Below are 12181 nucleotides of genomic sequence, written 5' to 3' on the forward strand. Positions count from 1 at the left end.
CAGAAATGTCAGCATATTTGAAAAATTCTGGACAGGTTGCTCCATGTTTTAAGCTTGACCAAAATAAACCTTTACATAAAACATCAAACAATTTGTAGGCTGCACACACTGAGGATCCAGGAGGTCAGGAGAAAAGAAGCTAAAACAGTAATACAGAGAGTCAGGTTGTTACAAAGATCAGCACACTGTTGTCCTATCTTTCTTTCCTAAAGTCTGATGTCAATTTGTACAGTAAGGACTTCTCAAGATAAAGGATTTAAAAACAAAACACAACCAGTTCCCTAACTATTAAGAAAGAGGAGTCTTAACTAGTACATGGATTTAGAATTCATTAGTATCAATTATCTTGAGAACAGTACATTTAAGATAGGATATCTTTTTTTTTTTTTGACAGAGAGAAATCACAAGTAGGCAGAGAGGCAGGCAGAGAGAGAGAGAGAGAGGAGGAAGCAGGCTCCCTGCTGAGCAGAGAGCCCGATGCGGGACTCGATCCCAGGACCCTGAGATCAGGACCTGAGCCGAAGGCAGCGGCTTAACCACTGAGCCACCCAGGCACCCGATAGGATATCTTTTTTAAAATGGATTCTCCTCTAGTACTTTAGGCTGCTAAGGCACCTGGAGCCTGGAGGTTCTCAATGGTTCTTTTTGCCAGGGTATAGCTGAAGGTGGGAAAAATGGACTAATTCAAAAACATAAATCACCTTTAAAGATGGCAATATAAATAAGTTTTGTGGCAACCAAAGAATACTTTTTCAATAGCTGTTTGTCAGGTGAGATACAGCAAAGCATTCATTATGAATAACCCCTTACAGGAGAACTGATAAATACAAAGAATCTTGTGGTCTTTGGGTAGATAAAAGGGAAAAGATGAAATAGGTCTCACAGAAAGTCAGAGAAAAGGCAAGGCAGGCCTACAGAGATGTAAGGTAAGTCTAAAAATAAAAACTAAAAGACACAACTATTGAAAGTATAGGACAATGAGAAAGTAAGTCTAGATTAAAGTTCCATAAGGGAGTTAAGATTAAAAGAACCCCCACAAGCTAAAAAGGGACATATTCAAGGGAAAAGAACTAGAGCTGGTACTATGCATAACAACATCTTGAGACTGAATAATGTTTCAATGGGGACCCACCAGTTCATGTCATAAAATCACATTTTTTTTGCCACCAAAATAGCACGAGAAAACATCAGAACAATCAAGTATCTGGTACTCTTTGTTGCCATGAAAAAGAAAAGAAAACCCCACTCATTTTAGCAATTTTAAATGCTTATTTTTATTTACTGCTAACTGTGCAAAGGACACCAATTCAATACTGTGCAGTAAAACAGTTACATAAATCCAATATCAAAGAGCATATGGAATAAATCTAAAGCAGAGCACCATGTGCCTTCAAAACTGATTAATATCACAGAACATAACTGAGTTCAGACAATTCTTAAGAAACCCGAAAAACTCTCTCATTTAATATTTAGTTATCCAGAAGCAAATGTTCATATTTTTATTTTCTAGAAAAAAGTCAAGTTATTCCAATTTTGCATGGTTTAATATGATGTGTGACATTTGAACCAAGGAAATAGTTTGTAGGATTTATTCCTTTTATCAACTGGAACCATCAGCTAATACAAAGTTGACAAGCTGGCTGACAGGAAAAGAGCTGATGAAATATGTTCAATATGGGGCTAGCCTGTACATCCATCTCAATTTCTTTATCCACAACCCAAAGTAATATTCCTTTATTTAAAGTAGTATTTTAAATCAAAAGATAAAATAATCTTAAAGACAGATAAGATACAACAGTAATCACCCTAACCACCTAAATCACTTAAACACTAACATAAAACACTTTTTAAAAACCAAAACAGCAAAAAATGGCAGTGCAAGAGTAACTTCATACTGCTCAGGCTTACATATTCTGAGGTAGGTAATGAGAGGCTGAGGGAGGTGAAGCAATATAGCCAACTGGCCCAGGATTCATAGCACCATGAATTTGAGAAGAACCACCATATGCTGCACCAACTGGATGCCAAGGGGCAACATAGGGATAATCTGGCACAACAGGAAGACAGGAATCAAAACCTGGCAAAGGTGGTGGCCCATAGGGATCTGACATCATTGGATAATAGACGGCTCCGTGAGGGACAGATGCAGGGTCAGCATTTGGAAAAGTACCTGAAACAAAGAATGCATAATATAGTACACTTTACATACAAAGATTTACTAAAACATAACATAAATGGATGTTCAGGTAAAAGTGAAACTTAGCACTAACTATAGGAAAGATCTGCAGCAAATGTGGCAAGAAAACTTTTTTTAAAAATTAATTAATTAATTAGAGAGGGAAAAGAGGTGGGGAAGGAGCAGAGACAGAGGGGAAGAACCTCAAGCAGGCTCCATGCCTAGCAAGGAGCCCAACGCAGGGCTCGATCTCTTTGACCCTGAGATCATGACCTGAGCAGAAATCAAGAGCTGGAAGCTTAGCCGGCTGAGCCATCCAGGCATCCCAGAGCACCTTTGATATGAACATTAATGACTAAAGCAGGCTGCTAGAAGATTATATGAAAATTTTCTAATTACAAAAATTTAAATATATGTGTGCGTATAATGGGTCAAATGTAGTCTACCTAGAGATAGCTATCTTTCTGGTATGATTTAGGTACCTACAGACTAAATACATACAAAAACATTCTCTAGAGTCCTTCTAGTCACTTAAGTTCTCATAAGGGTAATTCCCAATTAAGTCATCCAATAGTTTCTCCACTGTGACACATATTTTCCAAATAACCATTATGTATTACTTTAGCAATTAAAAACTCTGGTGTGTATACAATCTGGTCTATACTTGAAGGTTCTGAAGAGCATCCTAAAGACCAAACATTTAATGCTGAATGTCATTAAGATCCTGGCATTGCTTTAATTTTACACCACTTTTGCTACCATGAGTCAGTTTTAGTGAAAACAGATGTAGTTCGGTCCTTGCTATAGTGACTTTGTAAATAATAAAAAGGAGTCCTTCATTACCTGGGATTATGTAGATGAGCAAACTCTGTGGAATGAAGACTGCCACTGTCTCATGGTTTACAATTAAAAATAGTTCTTTGGGGCGGCTGGGTGGCTCAGAGGGTTAAGCCTCTGCCTTCAGCTCAGGTCATGATCTCAGGGTCCTGGGATCGAGCCCCGCATCGGGCTCTCTGCTCAGCAGGGAGCCTGCTCCCTGCCCTCTCTCTGCCTACCTGTGATCTCTCTGTCAAATAAATAAATATTTTTTTTAAACTCCCATATTACTTTAAAAAAATAATTCTATAAAAGGTACATGGTACAAAAATGCAATGAAGGTTGACACTTTAATTTTTATTACAATGGGCCATGAACACTAGGTGAACAGTAGGGCTAAGATCTGTAGTACTAATATTTCCAAACCATTAATAGGCTTTAAAGAAAGGGAGAAACAGAAGAAGGTTCACATTTTTCACATGCACCAGGCACAGTATACTTCTACATACGTATAATTTATCTCATTTAGTTCTTATAGCAACCCTGGCAAGTCAGATATTTCCCATTTTATAGGAAATCAGGCTTAGGGAGGTAAAGTAACTAGCCGAGATCATAAGCATTAAGCAGCAGTACTGGAATGTGAGCCAGATGTGGTTTGATTAGTCTAAATAATTTTTTTCTACCTCCTGCCGATTCCTTCCAAGAAGGGCAGTCAAGATCCCATTCTAAACCCTTTAAAAATGCCTCTATCTATACTATATTGTTAAACTCATACAGCAACCACCTTTATGGTCTGGCACAGTGGGTCTCAAACTTTTTGGTTTCAAGATCTCTTTACACTCTTAAAAATTAAGGATCTCAAACAACTTTTGTTTATGTGAGTTATTTCAATACTTACTGTATTAGGAAATAAACTGAGAAAGTTAAATTTATTAATTCCTATAAAAATAAGTTTATATTCCAAAACAAAAATATTGTGAGATAAGTGTCATTGTTTTATATTTGTGCAAATCTTGAATGTATGGCTTAATAGAAGACAATTGGATTCTCACATCTGCTTCTGTACTTAACCAATAGTGATATGTTGTTTTGAAGTATATGATGAAAATATGGCCTCATACAGATATGCAGCTGGAAGACAGAAATCTTTTAATAATCAGTCTTTTCAGATAATTAGATATTCTTGGATGCTACACCAAAACTAGGTAAGTGGTAGTTGCCAAAGGTAAGTAGCAATTTGGACTTTTCATACTCTCTCAACATTGAAATCCACAGTTTACCTTATGCTTTGAATTTATCTTTTACAAAATTATACATAGGTAACACCATGCATTGGTAATTGGAAAAGTATTAGTTTACTGAGTTACACAGATCTCTCAAATATTAACACATTTTATTATACAATGTGAAAAACCACATTCAGTAAAAGCCCCATCTTTTTTTTAAGCCTTTTTAAAGTGATCTCTCCCCCCAACACGGGGCTTGAACTCACAAGCCTGAGATTAAGAGTTGCATGCTCTACTGACTGAGTTATCCAAGAGCCCCAATAGCTCCATCTATATCATTAGAAAAGTACTGAGAAACTGTCAAGTTCATAGCAGCAGATATAAGTTTTCCAAAATTCTAATTTTTATTTGAAAGCTGAGATTTTTATCTTTGTTTTTTCCAAGATTTACTTATTTGAGAGAGAGAGAGAGAGAGAGACTGTGGACAAGCGTGCATGGATGGAGGGGTAGAGGGAGAGGGGGAAAAAAGCAGACTCCCCACTGAGCATGTAGCCCAACATCCTGACCTAAGCTGAAATCAAGAGCCAAATGCTCAACTGACAGAGCCACCCAGACTCCCCAAGGAATTTTTATGTTTGACAACAAATACTATTGGTTGATTTTTTCTTGAAGTGACAGGCTCATGTTATTTGAGAAAATGCCTGCCAGATCCACCAGTCTAAATAACCATAGTTTGTCTATCATTCAAGTAAAAATAGTTCAGCTCATTAGTCAACCTCACAAATTCTTTTAAGTTAATCATATTTCAGTATGTATGATACTTTAGGAATAGTCCCCATTTTGTCACACAGAATATTACATACAATTATTCAAAGATAAGTATTTAGTAAAAATAAGAACTTTTTAAAAAAAGATTTTATTTATTTTATTTGACAGACAGAGATTACAAGTAGGCAGAGAGGCAGGCAGAGAGAGAGAGGAGGAAGCAGGCTCCCTGCTGAGCAGAGAGCCCGATGCGGGACTTGATCCCAGGACCCGGAGATCATGACCTGAGCCGAAGACAGTGGCTTAACCCACTGAGCCACCCAGGCGCCCCAAGAACGTTTTTGATTAAAACCAAAAGTTACTGATATCTTCATATCATGACTATATATGGTAGTGAAGGCACTGTTTAGTGATCCTCCCTTGATTTGTGCTTGGGTGGCAGCAGTTTTACTACTAATGATTTTTGAATCCCCAATGCAAAATGTGACAGTGAAGAGACAAATAAAATCTCTAAGATATGTGTAATATATGATGAATACTTTTGGCTTCATGGATCCCATAAAAAGGTCTCAAGAACTTCAAGGGTCCATACCATGCTTTAAAAAAACATGAGCCTAGTGGAGCCTGAGTGGCGCCTGAGTGGCTCAGTCAGTTTAAGTGTCCGACTCTTGAATTCGGCTCACGTCATCATCTCAGGGTCGTGATATTGAGCCCTGCATCAGGGTCTGCACTAAGCGCAGAGCCTGTTTAGGATTCTCTACCTCCCTCTGTCCCTCCATCCCTGCTCATACTCACTCTCTAAGACAAACAAGAAAACATGGGTCTAGAATATGGACCAAATGAGATATCTGAAGGTTATTATTAAATTACACATAATAAAGTCCAATTGTCCTTCTTGCAGGCACTCTCATTACATACTCACCATTTGTTGTTGCTTCCACCTGTGTGCCTTCTTGTCTCCCCACCTCACCATACAACTGAGGAACTGTCTGCTCTACCAGAGGAGATGGCTCAGAATAGACTGGATAATTCTCTACATGAAGATGTTGCTGCTGCTGCATCTGTGGCACATAGACCATGGAGTGCCAGTAGTTGTGGTGATAGCACTTGGGTGAGAAAGAAAGAAACACTTTACTATCTCTTTTCTTAAAGTAGTACAGAGTTCCTCACTTTAAAAAAAAAAAAAAAAAAGTTGGGCTATAATTTTCAGGTAGCGTAGCATTTTTGACCTAAAAGAACATTTGGAAAATCTTCTCTACTACAACTTTAAGACCATTTGCAGCATCTGTATCTCCTATTTGAATACATATATTCTTTTAAGAAGGCATCCTAAGTAAATTACAGATATACAAAATGATCTGTATACCAAGATGTCTTTTCTAGCATTATTTTAAAAAACAAAATAGAGTGGAATATGTTACAGGGATGAAAGGTACAGCATAAGACATATATAACCCATGGTACTGTAATAGCATTGTATGGTGACAGATGCCTACATATGTGATAAGCACAGCATAGCTTACAGACTTATTAAATCACTACACTGTACACCTGAAACTAATGTAACATTGTATGTTAACTAAAAAAATAAGAGTCAACCACCCAAATATTCAACAGTAGGGAACTGGATGAATTATGACATACCCGTGATGGGATACAATACAGGAAATTAAAGAAATTATGTTGTTAAATATTTAAGGAAAAAATGTTCATATTGTTAACTTAAAAAAATTACAGAGCCTATCAAATATTTTGTAAAAGAGATAAATAAGCTATAAGGAAATATCAGTGTATAGTGGTTGTACATATGATTTCGATTTTCTTTATACTTTAGTTCACAAGTACTATAATGAATGCTATTACTTTTGATATAAAATGCCTTATACATCTAATATGACTTACAATGTTTCCACATGTAATTGTAATAAACTAACATAACTGAAGGTGCAAGTAGTTTATATTTTCAATTCTTGAAACTGCATTTGGGAAATAGTCTCAAAGAACAAAAGACCTATTCACTATTCTTAATTTATAAATGTGTGCCAGCTGGAGAAGATAGTTTTCTGGAAATGAATGCCCAACATTTTAGTGAAGTAACTGTCTGGGAATACGAACTAATCTAAGCATTATCCAGGAGTCTGTCTAGTTTACTAATATCTGCCAAATCTTAAAATCCATCATTGCATTTTAGGAAATATGCCATCTTGTTATATCAGAAGTCAGGTGTATTTCGGGGGGAAATGACGTCTGTAAGAGTAAAATAAAAGAGCTCTTACCTGAAATCAGAGACACTTTTCAGGGTATTAAGATATTTGTCAGTACCCCACCCTTCTACATTTCAGGGGAGTGGTGAAAATCAATGTTTGGTAAATATCTATGAACACATAACTGCTTTAAAAATAATAGAGCCCTTTAAGTATCTTTGAATCAGTCCAATTACTTTTCATATAACATGTAGAAACAACCATAAAAATGTTTCAGGCAAGACAAATGATCCATTCATTACTGAAACAGAAAAACACAGTGAAGGGTTGGCATATATATGATGCTAAATATGGAGGTCAATAAATGCTTAAGTTGTGTTGCTTAGAGCCCCCACTTGCCATAATTTAACAATTATTTTATAAGAGGAAAAGAAGCACTGGGAGGGTCAAGTACAAAACTGATTTATATCATCTTCAGAATTCTTATAAAGACAACTTTTAGGGGCGCCTGGGTGGCTCAGTGGGTTAAGCCTCTGCCTTCAGCTCAGGTCATGATCCCAGGGTCCTGGGATCGAGCCCCACATTGGGCTCTCTGCTAGGTGGGGAGCCTGCTTCCTCCTCTCTCTCTGCCTGTCTCTCTGCCTACTTGTGACCTATCTGTCAAATAAATAAAATCTTAAAAAAAATAGACAAACCAGCTTACATTTTTAATCTAGAGTTTGTCAAAGCAGTTTTATCATGACTTACCTGCAATCCCAGATTGAAATAGTACTGCAAAACTTTTGTATCTAAAATTAAAAATCTTAATTTTAAAAACTAGAAGACATAAGCAATTAGAACTACCACTTAAGAGCCTTTTTGAGTAATAGTTATAAATGTAGTCTTCCTGCATCAACATCACCCTCAATTCTACCTTATAGTAAATGACCACTTACCTGCCACTACAGGTAAGATCATTTTCTTATGCAAGGTTTAATTACCAAATACATATTTCATTTCTAGTCTTAATATTGGGCAGAAATACTACTCTGCTAATATTTAGAAAGAATCCAGTAAAGCCATTTTCTTGCTCCTCTCAAGAGTAAAATCAAGACTTTATTCTTGAGACAAGCAATTTAGTACATAACCAATCATAATGGTCTTCTGTTAATGGAGCTACTACACAGTACAAACTCATGCTCTACTAATGCCATGATTAATGTTGCCTAATAATATAACTCGCACTGTATGAAACAAGTCACCTCGCTTTTACTTAACATGACTAACATACCATACCACTAGAACTCCAAAAAGAGGAGGCAGTTAAGAAAGGTAACTCAAAATAGTTTATATCCTAAGGTGATAAAAACTTCTCCATAGAACTTAACTATTTCACAATAAAAACTAGATGTATGGGAGAAGAGGGAATAATTGTAGCATTCTAATTGTATCTCTAAATGTGTTTTTATTGATTGGCTGGGATCTATACATTCTTCTAAGTAACTTGAGTCCCACTAACAAACTTCAAGTAAACCCCTCTTTCTTAAATTGGAGACCTCTGATATGTAGAAACAGATTTACTACTATTTTAAAACAATCAACTTTTATATTTTGAGCCATTATGTGGGAGTATAAAGACTCCACAGTAAATAGGAGTATAGGGGTATAAAGGCTAAACTAAAGAATATCAAAAGATAATAGCAGGAAGCAAATTCACAAATGGCACAGTATTCCATTCCTTGGTGTGTGTATGTATGTTCACACAGAATTTGTACACAAATGGCCATAGCAGTGTTATTCATAGCAGCAAAAAGGAGAAAACATCCCACATGTGCATCAACTAATAGATAATAAAATGTGACATACCTATACAATGGAATATTATTCAGCTATAAGAAAGAAGTACGGATACATGCTATAACATGGATGAACCTTGAAAATATCATGCCAAGTGAAAGAAGCCAGTCACAAAAGACCACATATTGCATGATTCATACATGTCAAATGTCCAGAATAGCTAAATCTTTAGACACACAAAGCAGAAGAGTGGTAGCCCAGGGGAATGAGAAATGACTGCTAATGGGTACAGGGTTTCTTTCTGGGGTGATGAAAATGTTCTAGGAATAGTGGTGATGATTGCACATATTTGTGGATATACGAAAAACCACTGAATTGTATACTTCAAATGGGTGGCTTTTATAGTATGTGAATTAGATCTCAAGCTGTTTTTAAAAAGGAGCACAGAAAGGGACTACAAAAACTCAAAAACATCACTTTGAAATATAATGGAGGGTATCATGAAAATAACCAGATTTTAACAGAAAGATGGGAGACTGGAGGGGGAAGAATTTGAGTAGATCACATGTCAGAAAATGTTTAGAAGTAAAATAATCAGGTGCAGAATTCTTACAAAACTAGAAAGAGATAAGGGGCACCTGGGTGGCTCAGTCAGTTAAACATCTACCTTCGACTCAGGTCATGATTGCAGGGTCCTTGGATCAAGCCCTGCACTGCGCTCCCTGCTCATCAGGGAGTCTACTTCTCCCTCTGTCCTCCCTGTGCTTGTACTCTCTCTTTCTCAAATAAATAAAATCTTTTTTAAAAAGCAGAAAAAGATTTAACTTTGGAAAAATGACCAGCAGTTCCTTGTACAACTAAACACACACCTTTCTATGACCCATAAATTCCACTCCTAAGTACTGCCCAAAGATAATGAAAACATAGGTTCATAAAGACTTTTTCTAAGAATATTCACAGCCTTATTCACAAAAGCCCCAAAATGTAAATACCCCAGATATCTATCAACAAAAGAATGAACAGGAATTTTTAAAGATTTTTTTTAATTTGGGGAGTGCATGGGTGGCTGAGTCAGTGTCTGCCTTCGGATCAGGTCATGACCCCAGGGTCCTGGGATCGAGCCCTGCCTCAGGTTCCCTGCTCAGCAGGAAGACTGCTTCTCCCTCTCCCACTCCCCCAACTTGTGTTCCCTCTATCTCTGTGTCTATCAAATAAATAAATAAAAATAAAATTTTTTTAAGTTTTTTTTTTTTTTTTAATTTGAGAGGGCAATAGAGAGCATGAGCTGGGGGAGAGACAGAGGCAGGCTCCCCACTGAGCAAGGAGCCCAACATAGAGCAGGACCCTGGGATCATGACCTGAGCCAAAGGCAGACGCTTAATGGACTGAGCCACTCAGGTGCCCCTAAATGGGAATTTTTATACAATGAAATACTGAGCAATAACAGCTAATGACTACTGATACATGCAATGATATGGAAGAATACCAAAAATATGAGGCTGAGTTTAAAAAGCCTACCATAGCAAGTATATACTGTATATTTATATGAAATTTAAAAACAAGTGAAACTGACAAAAAAAATCAAACAGTGAATACCTCTTGAGGGTAAGTAGAGGCGGGGGTAGAAAAAGACTGGGAAGGGGCATGAGTTAACAGTGAGATAATGGTATTATTTTATATTTTGATGGGGATTTGGGTTACGCAAAGGTGCATCTACCCATTTCTCAAAACGCAGCAAGTATACATTTAAGATTTGTACATTATAGCTTTACATCAAAAGAAAAAAATAAACTCCAAACTCTAGTTAATGATATGTATTCTGAAGGGTTTTTAAAAATTATTTTTCTATTAACATATAATGTATTATTTGCCCCAGGCGTACAGGTCTGTGCATCATCAGGCTTACACATTTCATAGCACTCACTGGTGAACAAACAGCACATACCCTCCCCAAAGTCCATAACCCAGTCAACCTATCCCTAACCCCCACCTCCCAACAACCCTGTTTGTTCGTGAGATTGTCTCTTATGGTTTGTCTCCCTCCCAACCCCATCTCATTTCATTTTTTCCCTCCTTAACCCCCATGACTCCCCCACCCTGCCTCTCAAATTCCTCATATTGGAAAGGTCATATGGTATATGCTGAAGTTTTTATGGTGAAGAATGCTGATGTCTGCAATTTACTTTGGAATGCACCAAAATTGAAATGGATGACTTGATGGACAAGGAGATGGATGGAAGGAAAGACAGGCAGATCTGTGATAAAGCTAGTACAGTTAATGGATAGAATCTAAGTGGTGAATACATGAATATTCATATTGAAATTCAAGTTTCATGTATAGTATATTTGAGCATTTTCTTTTCTTTTTTTTTTATAAAAGAATTTATTTATTTATTTGAGAGAGAGAGAGAGAGACAGGTAGTGAGAGAGCACGACGAGCACAGAAGAGAGGGAGAAGCAGGCTCCCCACTTAGCTGGAAACCTGACATGGTGCTCCATCCTAGGACCCCAGGATCATGACCTGAGCCAAAAGCAGATGTTTAACCTACTGAACCACCCAGGTGCCCCTGGTTTTTTCAAAATGAAATGCTGGGAAATGCAAAATCACCATTATGTCCTCACAGAGTAGATCCTGGGCTGGGATAGGTAAGTGAGAGAAGAGTGAAGGGATTAGGGTTTAGATACTGGGTAAATCAAGCGGAAATGAAGCAGTATTAACAAAATAGAAAGCCAAGGAGTCAGTGTTTTGCCCGGCCTGGAAAGAAGAAAGGGAGATAAAAGATGAGGAATTTCATTAAAGACAGAGTTTGAAATGAAAGAAAAAAAGCCAAGTGAAAATGTCTACAAAGTAGCTAGGGGTAAGTAACTAATTTCAGAGGCCAGGACCAGATAGATTTATGAATCATGTATATAAAGATGATAATGAAGTTGTAAGGTAGAGAAAAAGAACAGCATGGAATTAAAGATTTTGGTTACTATGCAGGAGTTAAAAAGTAAATATAGAGAAGCAGCTAGAAAAATCAGAGAATTTTACAGCAAAGAAGTATAAACAAGCTACAAACAACTTTGAACTACAATTCTCTTGAGAGAGACTGCCAAACTGAGGAGTAACAAAGAACTTTCAATGGAAAGCTACTTCTTAGTTTAATTAAAATATACCACGATTAAAATCTGAAGCAAATCAGACCCCCAATTCCTCAAAAAAAAAAAAAAAAACA

At 36.9% G+C, this 12181-nt stretch overlaps 1 protein-coding gene across 1 annotated transcript in view; it reads right to left on the minus strand.

Moving 5' to 3' along the window:
- Positions 1-1249: 1249 nt before the first annotated feature.
- Positions 1250-12181, minus strand: part of ALG13 (ALG13 UDP-N-acetylglucosaminyltransferase subunit) — a 66701-nt gene continuing 55769 nt past the window's right edge. The window contains 3 exon segments of the mRNA XM_059385693.1: positions 1250-2170; positions 5906-6089; positions 7935-7975. Coding sequence (XP_059241676.1) covers positions 1905-2170; positions 5906-6089; positions 7935-7975 — 491 coding nt within the window. The 3' untranslated portion in view covers positions 1250-1904.

This window comes from Mustela nigripes, chromosome X, assembly GCF_022355385.1.
Source record: "Mustela nigripes isolate SB6536 chromosome X, MUSNIG.SB6536, whole genome shotgun sequence".
Lineage (NCBI taxonomy): Eukaryota > Metazoa > Chordata > Mammalia > Carnivora > Mustelidae > Mustela > Mustela nigripes.